At 32.8% G+C, this 19,738-nt stretch overlaps 1 protein-coding gene across 1 annotated transcript in view; it reads left to right on the top strand.

Annotated features, from left to right (window-relative positions):
• The window catches only part of Fs (Follistatin), a 59,243-nt gene extending 51,690 nt beyond the window's left edge, over positions 1–7,553 (top strand). Inside the window, exons 5-6 of the mRNA XM_088275206.1 lie at positions 3,049–3,276; positions 4,655–7,553. Coding sequence (XP_088131332.1) covers positions 3,049–3,276; positions 4,655–4,722 — 296 coding nt within the window. The 3' untranslated portion in view covers positions 4,723–7,553. The remainder of the gene's footprint in view (positions 1–3,048; positions 3,277–4,654) is intronic.
• Positions 7,554–19,738: the final 12,185 nt, after the last annotated feature.

Genomic DNA, 19,738 nt, shown 5'->3' with positions numbered 1-19,738 from the left:
ATTTAAAACATTAATTACACGAAAATAGTTGAATCGATACAAAGATAAAAGCGCCCACCGCGCTAAGAATTCGAACCGTCAGTTGGCTTATGGAGGACGAGGCATTGTGTTGGGTTTTCTACTTTATTCTCTTCCAATCTCCATTAATCCAGATTTAATTACAATTTCCCCTCGCTAACATTACGCCTAAATTTATTCAAGAAAAAATATACAGTCGGTAGTTAATAGTTAGGTACCTACCTGTTTTATCTCTCCAGGGCGTCGGAATTATATCATAAAATATATTTTATTCAAATCTCTCGGGATTTAGTTTAGCTTAGAGAATCATCCCTTTGGACGGAAGGGATTATGTTAATGGCTTTTGTGTTTATATTCTCACAGTGGTGTCTAGACTCGTGCTCGCGGCTTCCCAAACGGCGAGTCGCGAAACTTCTTATTAAAATTAGTTTGCGAAACTCAGTAACAGTGTTCATAAACGCTTTTTAAATTTTACCTTGTGATGACAATTTTTTTTAAACTTGGTACCAACCCCTTTTTTTTTCAGCTGGAAATTGCATTTATTATTTACCTTGCTTATTATGTACAAGGTTTATAGATCATTAAGTGGATTTTTGTTTCTTCTAGCTAATTAAATATGTTTTTATTTGAATCTGTGTTGGGAACAGGAGGGATCATCTAGTGTGGGTCAAATAGGAACTTGTCAGCATTTGCTCATTGCTGGGAGGAAACCACGTTGCACTCCTCAGGAGAAGGCGGACTGTTGACTGTCATCAGCAGACCTTCCGTTCCACTAGAAGAGGGTTCGGCATTTTGTGTCCTACTTTGGTTTATGTTACCAATGTCCTTCACTATTTTTATCATGTATGATACTACCTCTCGTGACAGTTCCTTATGAACTATCACGGATTCGATGTTGGATAGATCCTCACCCAGGCTCCTGCAACGCGCCTCCAGCTGTTGTCATTGTGTCATTGTCATTGGTACCAACCCAATCCTTATTCAGTTATAATCATCATGTTCTAACTAAGTAACAAACCAACCATCCGCAGGGGTAAGCAGAGAAAATGGAACGCCACACCAATCTGTCTTTACAAACAATCTTCGCCTCTTCAGGACACTACTCAAGTTTTTGGAACTTGAGTATTCAGACATCCATATTCTTCTTCTCTATGTTGAGATTTCAGTATGAATACTTCTAATTAAAGAAACCTAGATTTGTGTGATATATGTACGAATAGTGAAATAAGGAAGGAATGCAAAGCTGAGATAAGCATTATCGATAAAATTAAGAAAGGTGTGTTGAGATGGTTTGGACATGTAGAACGAATGAGTGAGGAAAGAACGGTAAAACAAATTTACGAGGCGAATGTTAGCGGGAAAAGAAGCATAGGAAGACCGAGAAAAACATGGCACGATCAGGTATGCCAAATACTTGAAAGTGGTCAGGTTAGGAGTCGTAACAATCGGCGGGTATGTATGAGGAGATGCATGAACGTGGAAGAGGCGAAGAATGTTTGCAAGGACAGAGTGGTTTGGCGCTCTATTCTCTCTGCCTACCCCTTCGGGGAAGCGGCGTGATGGTTAGTTAGTTAGATTTGTGTGAACAAGGTTTAAAAACACTCAAATATTGTGAATTAGAACATCGTATATCTATGAAAACAAAAAAGGCATGTGATTTTTTTTTTTATTTGCGAATTTAACAGATCGGTTATTTCAAGTTATACACTCATACGAGTATCAATCTTAAATGATCTCAGCGTTGACAATGTCGAGATGAACACCCAACAAACATCAAAATCCTCATATTTCTCGTTGACCAATTTGATGAACGATAAATATGGGAATTTTGTTTAGAGTTTGTTCTACCCGTGGAAAGTGGTAAGGTGTCAGTTACCCTAGCGATTTGACTGGGAACTCTAAAACATATACGTTCATCGTTGCATTCGTTGCGGGATGTTGTTGTCACCACTGTCAGCAAAACACCCGCATTCCTAAGAACAATGATATTGGTGAATTTGCGCAATTTCCCTCCGCACAGTTGAAGCAGCACTGCTCTAGACAGCGGGCAGACAGGTGGGAATGAGAAGAATACTAAAAGCTGTATTTTATTAAATATAAAGTGAATTTAAACCACCTTTTCACTGATTCTGGGAAATATTATAAGGACTTAATCCTTAATCATTCTGGAACCGAAAAGATTTATTCTGTAATTCGTGGACTTGGATTATTCTCGGATTTGGCTAACTTTTCTACTAGCTATATACCAAATTCAACTACCGCGTCGTTAAAATATCTGAATATATTATGAAAATTTAAAAAATTTATTCATTACATCAGACATAGGACTTTTCACCCTACCCATGATAACGCTCACTCCTTTCAACAACGTCATTTATCAAAAAACTTGATTTTTCAGGAGATCGTTTTTAAAGTTTAAAAATATAATCAAATGTATTAAAAATAAATAAATTAATGCACTTATGAACTTTTTACTGCGCAACAGATCTTTTTAGGTAAAACCTGAGTATTTTTTCCCCATTTGAAAAATATTTAGGATATTTAAAAAAATAATTAATGAATACATTTTCCTCAAAATGCAAACACGACACTTTCTGCCCTGTAGCGGGTAAATATTAAGTTTAAAATATGCCGCTTTTGCTGAGATGTAATATATTTTCTGGGTATTCCGAAAACATGCTCAACTGAAAATTGGCGATTTTTGATATATGACGTTGTTGAAAGGAGTGAGCGATATAAGGATAAAATAATAATAATAATATTAACATTTTGAGTGAGTCCAAATACTTCACAAATGTGGATTATCTCTAATTATATGAGTTATTTTTTGATATCTCAACATAGATGAAGAAGAATATGGAAGTCTAAGCATTTTTTATAGTTGGAGAATTGCCGTTTTTTGAAAATGGTATCTACTTTTGGATCTTTGAGTATTGTCAACTTTGAATATGATCGTTACACAAGTTTGCGGAACACTGGTATACTATATTAATAAATATTTTTTAATATTAATATTGTTCGTTGTTGCAGCCCTCGCGACGTGCCGGAGCGTGCGGTGCCGGCCGCGGCAGGCGTGCCTGCTGGAGCCGCGCCGCGGCACGCCGCGCTGCGTCACGTGCGGGGCGCGCTGCCCGCGCGCGCGCCACTCGCTGTGCGCGTCCAACAACCACACCTACGCGTCCTGGTGCCACATGCTGCGCGAGGCGTGCGCCACGGGCTACGTCATCGAGACGCGCCACGCGGGCAAGTGCGGCGACGGTGGGTTAACTTGTACTGTGTCTCTCACTAACTAACTAAGCGAGTGTTTTTGTCTAGAATTTTCACTCATGTATTACATGAAATTATTTATTTATTTTGATATATACGGTACTATTGTACCATTCACATAAATATGTATAAAAAAACACATCAACTGCGACACATCAATTTAACAAGTTGTTATAAACTACTTACATAGAAAAAATTTATAAGAATGTTATATAAAAAATAAATAAAAATAATAAATGTTTTAAAAATAAAATGTTTTGTGTAAACCACTTACAATAAACATTTTGGTTTTCCAAATCCTATAAAATTGTAAAACATTAAACATATTGAAAATAAACATAATATATTTTCATCCATTATAGTAACTTTAAACATAAAGAGTAAATCCACTCACGAGTAGGTATAGGCTATAAAACTTAAAAAGTTGAATCCTGAGTAGGGAGATGATAAGCGGTGTTGCATAAGCCGTAGCTAGATTTCAGAGTCACTTGGGCGTTAGGTAATAAAAAAAACTAACTAACTAACTACTGATCCCTTCCACTGCCTACACTGGGGTACTCCTATATGAATAGTGCCTCTATCTACTGTGCCGGCCGGGGCTGTGGAGGCGTCACTAACTAACTAACAACTGATCCCTTCCACTGCCTACACTAGGGTACTTCTAGATATACTTTTATATACAATCTGATGATGAGAACATCTGTACTTCTTGAAACTAGTCATGTTTACATTCATAAACTGGAAAGTAGTCTTATACAAGTCGCTCACTCCTTTCAACAACGCCATGAATCAAAAATCGTCAATTTTTAGTTGTGCATGTTTTCGGAACGCCCAAAAAATGTACTATATCCCAGCGAAAGAGGCATATTTTTAACTTAATATTTACCCGCTACAGGGCAGAAAATGTTGGTTTTGCATTTTGAAGAAAAGGTATTGTTAGATTATTTTTTTAAATATGCTAAACACTTTTTAAATGGAGAAAAACCTTCAGGTTTTACCTAAAAAGATGTATTGCTCAGTAAAAAGTTAAATAAGTGGCTTGATATTTATTTTTAATACATTGTATTATATTTCTAAACTTTAAAAACGTTCTCCTGAAAAATCAAGTTTTTTGATTTATGACGTTCTTGAAAGGAGTGAACGAAGTGTTTTGTTTTCATATTTAAATTACCTTTTTGATGTGCAAAATTTTCTGAAAGAAAGCATTTGATTATATTGGCGATTTTATATTATTTTCTTCTACTTTAATTAAAAATTAATTAAAAGTAGGAGGGAATAAAAGGACTAATTATTTTTTTTAAATCATCTTTGATATTTCATTATGTACAGATCTTTCTATGAAGTATAATGTGTATTTATTTCTTTGCAGTTGATCTGGACGAACTGAACACAGTATCAAATGAAGACATTGATGAAGATGGCGAGGAAGCGTCGTAGTTTCCTTCAGTTGAGAAAAAAATAATTATTTATTATCTTCTTTAAAATAATCCATCCAAAACGCTTTCCTTCTTATGTTATATTGTTATATTGTATATGTATATTTTAAAAGTATACCGGAAACGAAACAAAAAAATAATAAAATATAAAATAATTATACATTACAAAGGAAATATTAAGAAAAAAAAAACAATTAAGTCATGGGCTGCCATATAAATTTCTATTTATTTCGTTATTAATCAGAACTAGCTTCATCTGAAAAAAAATTAAACAGTACGTTTTTTTTTATCATGTTTCAGAAGTAAAAATAACGTTTTAGTAACGTTTAAGAAGCCACAAAGTAACGTTTTTCAATAATTAATCACTTTCATATAAATAACACGTTATCAAAAAAAATAACGTGTTCCAAAAAATATTTTAAAGAATTTCCCACCAATTTAAGATATTATTTTTTGTAACTCTAAATTTAATAATAATAAAACCCTTATCCGCACCCCAATGGTGCATAGGGCACTGTGTCATATAAACGCAGTGTTATCTTGATCGTTTACACATAAAGGAAAGGTGATCAGCCCTCCGCTTCAGGTACCAGTCCAGGGTAATATTGAATAAATATGACAGTGAAAAAATCACTTATATTGATTTTACCCCCCTTGGGAATCGAACCCGGGACCTCCAGAACGGTAGCCGAGCGTGCTGACCATTACACTACGGAGGCGGACAAACTCTAAATTTATTTATGCAAAAACTCAAGCGATAGAATTTATGAATTCGTTTACTAATTCAGATATTTAGTTTGTTTTTTTAAATACATAATGGAAGAAATATTTAGTAGTACGCCTTTACAAAACTTTCATCACATGCGTTGTAAGTCGAACCAAGACCAACATGCACATAGGTTATTTCCCATAAGGCATTGAAAACGAGTCGTTTTGATGTCGATGTCGATTTTTTTAAAGGAATAACCCGCAAAGCCTCTTCTATCAGAGGCTTGTCTGCAGGTAGGATAGTAAGGAAGGTGAATGTGACTAAATACATCACAAACACCCAGACCAATTCAAAATAAATCTTTCTTAAATTTATTTTGCAATTTTGCGGGAATCGAACCTGCGACTCCAGTTTCGCAGTCGAGCGTCTACCCAACCACTCCACGACGCCTGTCAAACATATGCGGAAAATTTAATTGATTGTTAATTTTAGTACTTTGAGTAGGTACTAAGTCATGCCAAATTATTGCTATTGAATCAATTTTGCAGATAATTCTGCAGATAAATTTTGGTAGTTTGAAATCGAAACTTTTGAATCATTCTGTTATAACACTTAGTGTGGCGACTGCAATAAAAAATATATAAGCTCATGACAGCTAGTAATACTTTTTTTTTGTTTTTATATTTTTGTTTATGGTCGTTCTCAGGAACCACAGAGAATACTTATTGCATGAGACACATTTGCATCAAGAGATGACAAGCGTTGTTTATCTCATATTTTTTTTTTTTAGTTTTTTCAACTAAGAAATTATAAAAACGCCACAGATAGATGTCAACTATACTGAACTCCCCTTCAACACGAATTCGAAATAATAAAAAATCATTTAATAATGCAAAGAGTGGTTTGGAATTTGCTACATCTCTCGTATGCACTTACAACTCTGTACAGTGGAACCTCTCATAACGAGTAATTCGCATAACGAGCATAAAAGATATTGAAAGCTGTCCCACCGCATGCCCAGATCTGATACAGAAGCATCTAGGCTTCCTGACAGATCTGCTAAGAATTTTTTTTTTAACTAATGCCCAAAAAACGTTCTACGTCCCAGCAAAAGCGGCATATTTTTAACTTAATATTTACCAGCTACAGGGCAGAGAGTGTTGTTTTTGCATTTCTTTAGAAAAGGTATTGTTTATTATTTTTTTTAAATATAAATGGAGAAAAAACCTTCAGGTTTTACCCTAAAAATATCTGTTAAAAAGCACAGTAGAAAGTTCAATAAGTGGCTTGGTATTTATTTATTTTTAATACATTGTATTATATTTTTAAACTTTAAAAACGTTCTGCTGAAAAATCAAGTTTTTTTTATTTATAACGTTCTTGAAAGGAGTGAGCGATATATGCATACATTAATTCTGATAATATTTTGTGGATATAATTAAAACCATGTAAGTATTTCTTGATATATTATTTTCCTTTAAGATAATTATTCTGAAATAAGGAAATCTGTTCAACTGAAAGAGTGTTAAATTTATTAATTTTATTTAATTTAAAAAAAGACATCCAACCTTATTTTTTATTTTAATATCATTGTTTTACAAAATTATTTGTAATGTAAATATCGATTGAGGTCCCGAATTAAATATTATTTATATAATAAATGTAAAAGGCCCCATTACTGATGTAAATATTTATTTTCCATTATTTTTATTTGGAAATATTCATATATAACGTCTGAAAAACTTAAATTTTCAATCTGAAATTGTTATTTCCTTATATAAATAACAGTATTTTGAATGTGTGTAAATTTTTGTTAAAAAATACAGGATTTCCCCCTGCTTTTATTATGTGGTTGTAAAGATTTTTTAATTGATATCTAAACAGACGAAGAATATGGAGATCTGAGTATTTACAGGGCTTACGATCTGTCATTGGCTTATAGCTATAAACACTTTGCAACATCACTATTGTATATACTAATAATTGACAACCTGAATTTTTTAAAATCTTGACTCCCATATTCCTATCGCAAAACTTCTTCATCTATGTTAAGATATCAATTAAAATACTGTTCTTTTAAAATAATTCATGTTGATTAAAATAAATCCTTTCTTTTCACTGAATGTAACGCAGTTTTTTCGAACTAATATAAATATATATATATATATATATATATATATATATATATATATATATATATATATATATATATATATATATATATATATATATATATATATATATATATATATATATATATATATATATATATATATATATTTATATATATATATATATATATATATATATATATATATATATATATATATATATATATATATATATATATATATATATATATATATATATATATATATATATATATATATATATATATATATATATATATATATATATATATATATATATATATATATATATATATATATATATATATATATATATATATATATATATATATATATATATATATATATGTACACCATACAAATTCTTAATTCCTTGTTACTAACTACGGTAAAAATCAATGAAATTGCATTCACTGATTTCAGCATTCTTAAGGAATCCATATTTAGGACTCTAACCCTGTTGCGTTAGCCGCTGTCTTATTTACACCTCTTTTTATCTTCTTTTATCTATTTTTTTATCATACATATTTTTTTATCATCATAAAATTAAAATTTTCAATAATGTGCCATCACTGAGTTATCCCGTGCCGAGGGCGCATTTACAATTATTCTACTTCTAAGAATGGTGCATAGGGCACTGCATCATATAAACGCAGTGTTATCTTGATTGTTCATACATGAAGGAAAGGTGATCAGCCCTCCGCTTTAGGTAATATTCAATAAATATTAGAGTGAAAAAATCACTTTTATTTATTTAACCCCCCCTTCACTGGGAATCGAACCCGGGATCTCCAATACGGTAGCCCAGTGTGCTGACCATTATAATATTGAAATTAGACATAATTTGATATGGCAATCGACACAACAGGGTTAGGGTCCCGAATGTAACAAGTAATGCTATTTCGGCGTTTTTTCCGATATAAAGCGGTTAGATTTTGAATAGGCGTAATACGGACTATTGATCTCTAGGTATGATTTTTTTAGATATTAATGATAGAAATATTATAGGAGGAATGTTTTACTAATAAAGTAATCTTAAATGTACCTTGAAAAAGCTGAAAATAATATATTATAGTAGATAGGAAAATTTTACTAGCGTTTCCTCAAATTTGTGTAATTTGTCAATATCTGCCAAATGCATTGTATAGACCATAAAGTGTTAAGGAGATCGCAAAGTAGCATTTTCATATATATTTAAATAATCAACCATCACGCTGCTTTCCGAAGGGGTAGGCGGAGATAATAAAATGCCACATAGTCAATAATCAAGCATGACCAAGTCAGGTCAAGTCAGGACTCGGAATAATCGGCCGCTATATATGAACATCCGCATGACAGAGTGCTGTCTTTGTAAAAAAATCTTTGCCTCTTTCAGATGCATGCACTGTTCATATATAGCGGCCGATTATTCCGATTTTTGACCTGACCGCACACAAGTATTTGAAATACTTGATCATTCAAAGTTTTCCTCGGTCTTCCTCTGCTTTAATTATCAACTATATTTGCCAAATAAATTTGTTTTACTGTTCTTTCTTCACTAATTTGATTCACATGCCCAAACCATCTCAACATATCTTCCATTTGGCTGGCTTAAGTGATCACTTTATACGCTTGTGTAACATTCAGATCGGAAGCCCTGGGATGCTTAGACCTACATCTTCTTTTACATAAGCGATAGATGTTCCATCTCAAGATGAGACGCCTGTAATATTAGTAATTTCCTAATTTTCTTATTCTTCTTGTGTAGGCCTTGTGACCTGTTTTTAAGGGTGATTAGACTTCTGCGATGTCGATTCCCAGCTGTCGATCCATCTCTTTGATGTGAGGGAGTCTGGATGGTTCCATTATCCTCACACGCGCATACCATTGTCTTCTTCGTTGCCTTCCCCACCTAACGACATCTTGGATCTCGCATATCTCCCTTATCCTAGTGTTCCTTATTTTATCTCGTAGACTCTTGCCAGATATGCTCCTTAAAGTCTTCATTTCTGACACTCTTAGTTTGTTTTTTTGCTATTGCGGTGTTCCTTATTCTCGTACACTCTAGTAGGCAGTGCAATTCAATGTTTAATTAGTCATTTGAGTTATTTTTGTCGCTCCATAATGAGGATCTAATTTTATAAACATTAAATTGTTTATGGTTGAATCCGCTGCGTTCTTCACCTTTCCGGTGTTACCCGATGTCAAATAGGTAGGTACCACAATGAAAAATAAATATCTATGGAAATGCAACGTTGCGATCCGTTTGATGTCCATGTGCTTAAAATTGTAGAATATTATATGTATAACTAAATGTTCCGACAAAAAATTAAATGAATCTTTTCATATTGATAATAGATAATTAAAATTTACATTTGTAGATAAAAAAATTCACTTGTAATTCTAATCCAAAATTATACATTGATAATTTATATTCTATAATGTGTGTGCATAATATATAATAGTAAATATATATTTGTGTTGGCTATTTGTGCTGCAATGGAGACAGTTGCGTGTGTGTATGTGTGTGTGGTGTATATGTGTGTTGGATGTAATAAACATGTGTGTGGCTTTTAAGACGTATATTATAAACATATTAAGGAAAAAGTGTAATATATAATATATTTATAAAATGTTTTGGTATCAGGAATGGAGTATATCAAGAAAACTTTTTGACTTCGAATATGATGAATACTCTCAAAAAACCTATTCAAAGTAATTTATTTCTATATTTTATGAAGATATGCATAAAACTGTAATTTAAAAATATTAATTTATCGTTAAAATTTCGCGTATAGATGTTTCTCGCGATTTCTGGGCCTTATTTTTTTCATGTTTTAGCTGAATTTGGAATTAACCGCTACATTTCTTACATCAGTATGGATTATTTTTAAATTTATATTATATAAATTTATTTACCAAAAGGCAGTTCGTAGCCACTTATTGTATGTTTTTTCTGTCAGTTTGATGGCAACATGTGTCTTCTTCAGGACAACTACTAAACTCACACGCAAATATGTATGTATATTGAATATTGATACCAAAAGACAGTACGTAGCCACTTACTGTCGGTTTGATAGCAACATGTATCTTCTTCAGGACAACTACTAAACCCCCACCAATATGTGTATGTATCACTGTACATCAACACCAAAGCACTATTCATGTAAAATATCAATCCATATGTATAAAACCATGTTTCCAAATCACATTATGCCTGTTATGTATGTGATTTTTAAAATGAATATTGCTATGGTGTCTTAGTATGTTTAAATAATTATCTGAAGGCAATCATGGGCTAGAAATATTTGGCTACAAATTGTATGCAGTCTACGTCGGTTATAGAAATATATTATTTCTTAAATGTTTTCCGCAGATACTTTGTGGGACATTTTATAAACTTTATAAAATTAATTCTCTATGTTTTCACCACTTTTTTATATAAATTCAATTTAACCTACCAGTTTCGACAAGAACCTTGTCATCATCAGAGTTTATTTAATTCAAAAACATTAAAAACGTTAAAATACTCTCACCAAAAACTTCCACACACTCTGTAAAAAAGTGTGTGGAAGTTTTTGGTGAGAGTATTTTAATGTTTTTTAATTAAAATAAACCCTGATGATGACAAGGTTCTTGTCGAAACCGGTAGGTTAAATTGTATTAATAAAAAAAAAGTGTTGAAAACAAAGTTAATTAATTTTATAAAGAAATATATTACTTTAAATTATGGAACTGAATGAAATAACTTCTTAAAGTAATATTTTTTTATGGCTACTTTTTGTATAACAAAATTATGTAAGAATTCATTAATTATTATAAAAATATTCACCATTCATTAAAATAATAGGCTTGCAGCACCGTATACATGAAAGAAGTGAAACTCCTTAAAAAATAAAGAGATTTAGTATGAGAGTCAGAGAGAGAAACGTAAATAATCAACAACAAAAAATATATAATAAAATAATAATAAAACCCTTATCCGCACCCCGATGGTGCATAGGGCACTGCTTCATATAAACGCAGTGTTATCGTTAAGGAAAGGTGATCAGCCCTACGCTTTAAGTACCAGTCCAGGGTAATATTGAATAAAAATTACAGTGAAAAATTCACTTATATTTATTTGACCCCCCCTGGGAATCGAACCCGGGACCTCCAGAACGGTAGTCAAGCGTGCTGACCATTACACCTACGGAGGCGGACACAAAAAATATAAATATTACATAACACGTGGTATCTCAACTGTTCATATATATAGCGTCCGACGTTTTCTATCTCATTATATCGCTTTGTATCGTTGTGAATACGTCGCTCTCTTTTGCTTCTCTACCGTGGCGTCGGAATGTATAGCTTTCTTTCTCCATCTCTCTACATTACATCTCTTTTCTCTCTCGTGTAACAAAACGTGACTCATAAACGTGACGCGTCCTTTAAATTACTCTCTCAAAATCATCCAATTATCAATTATCGAATCGCTGCCTAAGTTTCACTTCAGAAACATCTTGACCTTTATAATTTTACCTTCTGCTATCATTAAGAAAGATTTGCGTTTTTGAAATGTGAAAACAAAAGTAAAAAATAAAATAAAAACTTCTTTACAAATATAATAAAACTAGATATCAAATTTTAAAAATATATGCAAATATTAATTTATATAAAAAGAAGTCATTACTTAATTTGATTATTTAAAGCTAATTATGCAAATTAGTATAAAAATTTGGTTGCGTATCTTTAGCTCCTAATATATTTGACAATTTGTCATAAAAAACTTATACGGAAAGAAATAAAAACTGAGAAAAAGTAACAAATACTATCTCGATCAAGTAGCCGAAAAAAAAACAGTTACTCATCAGTCACACTTTTAGGAAAAACGTCTTGAGTCACATACTTATCCAAAAAATGTATTCTGTTTTATTATTATTGATGGTAGAAATTGAACCGCTTGGATATAATTAATTTGATAATATAATAAAATTTAAAATAATGGAGACCCTATTCTCTTTATAAGGTTGTCAACATTGTTGACATTACTCTGATTAGTTAGAACATAAATTTATTATAAAAATTGCAAATGTCTCGTCGGATGCGTCTGACAACTTAGTCAATATATTATAATAGTAGGATTTATTAAGATAATATTTCCAAACAAATCATTATTTACGGGTCCACGAATTTTCTAACTAATTATGTTAATTTTATTGTTTAGGATGTAGGCATCATTCTCTTAACGGTAGATTTACCTTCATATTCCATGTGTGCGTGCTCCGGCACATTAATTATACTGCGTTTTAAAATTGTAGCTACCAAAATATGGAGATAATTATGTCTGATAATGTCTATTTATATTTAAGTGAAATCTACGTACGTTCTTGTGTTGAGATTGTTTAAATATCATTTTACCTCAGATATGCCCATCCCAACCATCTCCATTAAATGAACATTAAAACACAGTGGTTCATGTTCCTAAATCCTTGACATAATTGTGCCCGACCACAAGAACATGCATTAGTCCAGCCGTGGGCAAACTTTGGGCAACGTGGCTTGTTGTAATGCAAGGATACACTCGCAAAAGTATCGTAAAGACCTATTTGCCCGTTACTTACTAGCAAGTGGGCATTAATCTGCACAATATAATAAATCTTTGGTCTCAGGGCACTTAGAGTGCACTTTTGTGACCATATCAGCCCTCATAGCTACTAAAAATTTACAATATTAATAATATTTATTATATCAGACACTGGATTATTCACCCTACAGATGAGATGTCAATATTATAGCTGTCTCAGCTTGATATATAACATCCATTGTACCTTTTTATATGAAAGAAGATGGGTTTTCTTCTTGGTGGTTATCTTTTTTATATGGGATGTTCTTCTTTCATATCAAGAGGTACGATATAGATTATTGTAACTGCAGACAGTTGGTAGAATTCCATTTTAAATTTTTGGGTAATATGTCCAAAATTAAACAAGGTTATTGTATTGAATTCTACTTTTGTTTACATATATGTAATATATGATAATATGTAACACGTTTCGTCTTATTAATTTTTGAATGTTTGATAATGATATGTTATCGAGTGTTTGATAATGTCTTAATAAGACGAAAAGTGTCACATATTGTCATATATACGTAAATAAAAGTAGAATTCAATCCAATAACATTGTTTAATTTGGGATATATTACCCAACAAGTTTCATTTCAAGTTGAGGCAACTATTACGCTATATATTTACATTGGTATAAAATGAATATTTTCATAATTTTCCTCGTTTTTAAAATGATGAAAGAATTATTTCCAGAATTTATAATCCGGCCCGCGGGCCGTACCTAGCCCGCCCCTGCATCAGTCCAAAGTGTAGAATAAAAAAGATATCAATTTGCAGCGAGGGGAACAGTGTGTTCTGGGAACCTCCGAATAACAGTCTGACCTCTAGTCAAAAATGCAGTCCAAGCCGAAGGTCGAAAGATTCATTTATAACTATTAAGTAATGTACGAGTCTCGAATTATGATTGATTTCAGTGTTAGATTAATGACCTTACGCCAAAATGACCTGCGTCTCCAAATGTTTCCCGTTTCTCGTTTGTTTTAATATCTGGGGTAAAGCAAATATTTATCTGTAGAGTTACGAGATGTATAAAATAGCCGATAGTTGGTATTTGACTAAGTAGTTTGTAATAGTGAATTCTAGAATTAATACCGTTTTCCACTTCCTTCTCTTACTCAATGTCTTTCTTGACCTCCCTAAGATTCATTTCTTCCATTCCACAATATACAAAATAATTACTTACACAGTTCATCCATCTCTGACTGTCTTAAATGTCAGTTTCAATCAGTTTATCTTATTTTATTTATTGTTTCGGCATTAACTTTGTGGTAAGACATGTTACAATGATTAAAGAAAATAATAATAAAACCCTTATCCGCACCCAAATGGTGCATAGGGCACTGCGTCATATAACGCAGTGTTATCTTGATCGTTTTTACACATGAAGGAAAGGTGATCAGCCCTCCGCTTCGGGTACCAGTCCAGGGTAATATTGAATAAATATTACAGTGGAAAATCACTTATATTTATTTGAACCCCCATAAAGTAAACTTCCATCATTCAGGTCTGTATAATAACATTATACAGACCCGAATGATGGAAGTTTAACTTCTGAAACATGTACTCTATAATAAAACTCAAGTGGTAAAAAACAAGTGTTTTCTTTAATCAGTTTATCTTAAATGTCGTCTTCCTGTGTCGTTCGAGATATTTCAGTATTAGAAAAATACTTTTTTTCTGTAATTTTTGTAAAAAAAATTCCATGTGTAATGTGTACCGCGAGCATACTCTAACTTGCGGATGAAGAATCTCAGAATAATGTACTTAAATTTACCGAAATTAACTCTAGGAAAAGGTTGTTTACTTTTGAACGTGGTTATAAGTAACTATTTGGTAATGCGTTGAAATTTCTAATGATAGTATGTATTTTACTAACGATTTTCTAGTGAAACAACAGTATCTGAGTACATGTTTTTTTTTATTTTTAAATAAAGATGCGTTTCTTGTTAGACCGTAAGACCTTTTGATTGTGTAAGCTTGTCTTATTTCTATTATTTATTGGTGTAATTATTTTTCATTGATGTTACTGTTATGTATAATATACGAAAGCTCTAGGCCTACGAGTAATTCACACAAGAGATTTATTAACTCATTAGAAAAAGATTGAATGCAAATTAAGTGTTTGTTACGATTCGGATGTGAATTTGTTAGTCTCAAACCCCACCAAATAATGACTATTAAATTGAACTAGTCATTTAATATAGAAAACTGTAAAAATGAATTCACCGCAAACGGATTACAAAGAGTAATGTCATTCGATCCTTAGTTTTTGTGTCGCCCTACAATAATTATTTTAGAAAAATTCTAAAATTGTCAGAATAAAATTATCCCGAGAAAAACTGAAATTGAATTCCTCTTGTTTAATATTATTATTGTTTTGGTTCCTAAAATAAATCTATAGTTATACTTTCTTTACAGATATTTTTTTCTTATACTTTGTACAATTTTAGTGTATTTTATGTTTTAAGTGTTTATAATTTTTAATCTTGTATAATGATTTAATTTATAAATTTCGCATTATTTTATTTATTTAATGTGGGAGGAATCCCAATATTCTGTTTATCTTCAAAGTAAACTGTTCATTATTCGAATCGTCAATTTTAAAATGTGACTATTATTTGTTTTAAAAATGTTTATCACATCACTTGGGCACCCCGTATCATGTGTATATTCAAATATATAACTGTTAAACAGAATAATGGAATGAACCATAATAACAATTGACAAAGACTGGATACATAAACTGTATGATCGTTTCAATATATTAATTAATAAACACAATCAAGTTGTTTTAATTTATTTCCTTTTTTCCCCAATACTTAGGACCTTTAAAGACTTCCAGAAAAACAACAAACAAGAGACCTGAAAGATTTAACAACTCCGCCTCTATGGTACAGTTGTAAAGGTATTTGGCTACCGTGCTGGAGGTCCCAGGTTCGATACGAGTCCTGAGAATTTTTCACTCTTATATTTGACCCCGGACTGGTATCTGAAGCGCAGGGAAGATCACCTTTGCTTTATGTATGTATTTAACAATCAAAATATCACTGCTTTCATATGATGCAGAGCCCTATGCACCATTGGGTATGAATAAGATTAGAAAAAAAGAGAAACTTTTTTTTTCCCTTGGGGGTCAAAGGATCTTGCATCCCTTATATCCCTGCGACCATATTAGGTCTGTTGTGACTTAAAGAGAAACTTTTAAAAATATGAAACAAGAATCCAATTACAAAGCAAGATGCAAGACTTTTAAAACGATGAAATAATACTTTTCAAGTAACCCTTTACCGCACCTAATAGTGCATAAGGCACTGCACCAAATTGATGCAATATTTATTCCATCATTTATTATATGGGCTAGGTGATGAGTCCTGCGTTCCAGATACCAGTCCAGGGTAACATCAAATAAATATTAGTGTGAAAAATCACCAATTCTTATCGAACCTGGAATCTCCATTATGTTAGCCAAACGGGCTTACCACTACACTATGGAGAAGAAGAGAAAGAGATACTATGGAGGCAGACACATTTCAATCTACACTTATATAATTAAGTAATTTATTTTTTAATTCATTCAATTCGATGAATGCGGTTGTCAGTCATGCGTACAATAATGAATGTTATACAGTGTTTAAAGTGATAACTAAAACCAACCAGTGACAGGTTAATCCTGTAAATACCCAGACCTCTATATTTCTTCTATCCACCTCCGTGGTGTAATGGTTAGCATGTTTAGATACCGTGCTGGAGGTCCCGGGTTCTTCGATTCCCAGAAGGGGTGAAAATAAATATCAGTGATTTTACACTAAATATTTATTTAATATTACCCTGGACTGGTCCCAGGAGCGCAGGAGTGACCACTTTGCCTTCATGTAAGTAACAATCAAGATTGCACTGCGTCAATATGATGCAGTGCCCTATGCACTATTGGGTGCGGATAAGGGTTAGAAGAAGAAAGAATTATAATTCATTCTATTTAAGTAATACGGCTATCAGTCATGCGTAGAACGATGAATGTTACACAGTGTATAAAGTGATAACTGAAACCAGCCAGTGACAGGTTGTTAATTCTGTATATCTCGCTAAACTTAAATAAATATCATAGTGAAAAAACCCCTGGGAATCGAACCCAGGACCACCGATATGATAGACAAGCGTGGTCACTGCACTATGGAGGTACTACTATTAGAAATACATAATCCACCTTGATAATGTGGATAGAGAATAAAATTAAATTAAATTTATAATTAAAATGTAACTTTGTTTTTTAATTCACTATAAATATTTTATTATAACTTAATTTCAATGTCTACCGATTTCGAAGACTGATTGAAATACTAGAAAAACTTATTAATTTTAGTATTAATCAGTCTTGATACAGAAGCGGTTAGCTTCGAAACCGGTACATATTATAATAAAATATTCATAGTGATTTTAAAACAAAGTTATATTTTAATAATAAAAAGAAAAATCACAAAGTTAGTGCTTCAAATATAAATTACAAAATAATATATCTGAGCGTATAGGAATAAATTATGCAACAGCACGGAACTTGAATTAAAATAATGTACGGTATATGGCAGCGGTGTATTATTTAGTTTGGTCTAGACAAAAAAATGCTGAGCATAATATATAATAATGCATAAATGGTTCGGTCGGGTGTTCCGCCCATATCGTAAATTCCCAAAGTTTATCCGCGACCCGCAACCTCCAATTAGGTTGACTAATGATAGCGTATTATGCAGGGGACAGTAGTGTTTATACAGCCTACTCTCCGACCAGACAGACATTAATTTTCCTGATTTAGAACCTCATAACTCAGAGGCCTCGATGACTTTGCATCACTCGGCAATTTATGACTCAGACAGAGGGGCAACCAACCTTTTGTGACAATCAGATAAAACTCTTTTCGTGAATGTGATGAGATGCATTATTTCGAGAAATAAAAAGACTTTGATCCACTCACATTTTTATAAAAAACCAACTAGTTTCGGCAACTAGTTTCCTTTTTCCAATTACATTGGAAAAAGGAGCAGAGGAAGACTGAGAAAAGCATGGCACGATCAGGTATGCCAAATACTTGAATGTGGTCGGGTTAGGAGTCGTAATAATCGGCGGGTATGTGTGAGGAGATGCATGAACATGGAAGAGGCGAAGAATGTTTGCAAAGACAGAGTGGTGTGGCGTTCTATTCTCTCTGCCTTCCTCTGCGGGGAAGCAGCGTGATGGTTAGTTAGTTAGTTTTAGTTTAGTTTCGGCAACAACTGTTGCCCTCTTCAGGGTTTATTTTATGTCATATTTCATAAAATAAACCCAGAAGAGGGCAACAGGTTGTAGCCGAAACTTCTTCTTCTTCTTCAAACCCTCATCCACACCCGATGGTGCATAGGGCACTGCATTATATAAACGCTATGTTATCTTGATTGTTAACGCATGAAGAAAAGGTGATCAGCCCTCCGCTTCAGGTACTAGTCCAGAGTAATATTAAATAAATATTATATAGTGAAAAAAATAATTGTATTTATTTGACCCCTCCTGGGAATCGAACCCGGGACCTCCAGTACGGTAGCCGTTCGTGCTGACCATTACACTACGGAGGCAGAGACTATTGGACATAGAAAATGACTTCATTCTATGACCAACACCAATTTCAAAACACATATTTGACATGTGAACAAGGGTGAAGAAGAATATAGAAGTCTGGGTATTACCAGGGCTAATGACCTTTCATAGGCTGGTTAAGTGATCACTTTACACACATGCAACATTCACCATTCTACCCACGATTGACAACCACACTGCTTAAATTTTTAGAACTCCTACTTATCATTAATCTCACAACGCTGTATATGAGTTCACTAGAGCCATCTATGTTTGATTAAGAAAGATTTGTGAACATTTGGACACATTCAAAATATTGTGAAAGTGATTGACAATTTGAAAACAAAATACTATAATAAATTTTCGTTTTAAATGCACCGAAAAGGTTCAGCTCCCCTAAGTTCTTCAAAAATTTACTTCAGGTTTTCCAGATGCAAAAAGCCTGAGGTGCTTTTTTGCGATGTATTGCCTTACTCAAACATTTCATTAAACGGAATGTATTCATCAGTGGTTCTCAATTAAAATCCACTACATTTTAACTGTATTTTACCGTATCTTTGGTGGGATATTTCCTTGTCCGCCTCCGTAGTGTAATGATCAGCATGCTAGGTTACCGTTCCGGAAGCTCCGGGTTTGATTCCCGGGGGGGGGGGTCAAATAAATATAAGTGATTTTTTCACACTAATATTTATACAATATCACCCTAGATTGGTACCTGAAGCGGAGGGCTGATCACCTTCCTTTTGTGTGTTAACGATCAAGATAATGTTTATGAAAGATGCGTTTATATGATGCAGTGGCCTATGCACCATCGGGTGCGGATAAGGGTTTGAAGAATGAAGATTTCCTTTGAACATGGTCATAGTATGGACATGAGTTCATCCTTGGGAATCCTACATTTATAAAGAGAATATCAGTGTGTTGAGATGGTTTGGACATGTGGAGCGTATGAGTGAAGAAAGAACGGTTA

Source organism: Brachycentrus maculatus, unplaced genomic scaffold (assembly GCF_059751285.1).
Source record: "Brachycentrus maculatus isolate JH-2025_06_01 unplaced genomic scaffold, ASM5975128v1 h1tg000817l, whole genome shotgun sequence".
Classification (NCBI taxonomy): domain Eukaryota; kingdom Metazoa; phylum Arthropoda; class Insecta; order Trichoptera; family Brachycentridae; genus Brachycentrus; species Brachycentrus maculatus.
Note: the sequence above shows the minus strand (reverse complement) of the source record. Positions and strands in the feature narration are given on the sequence as shown.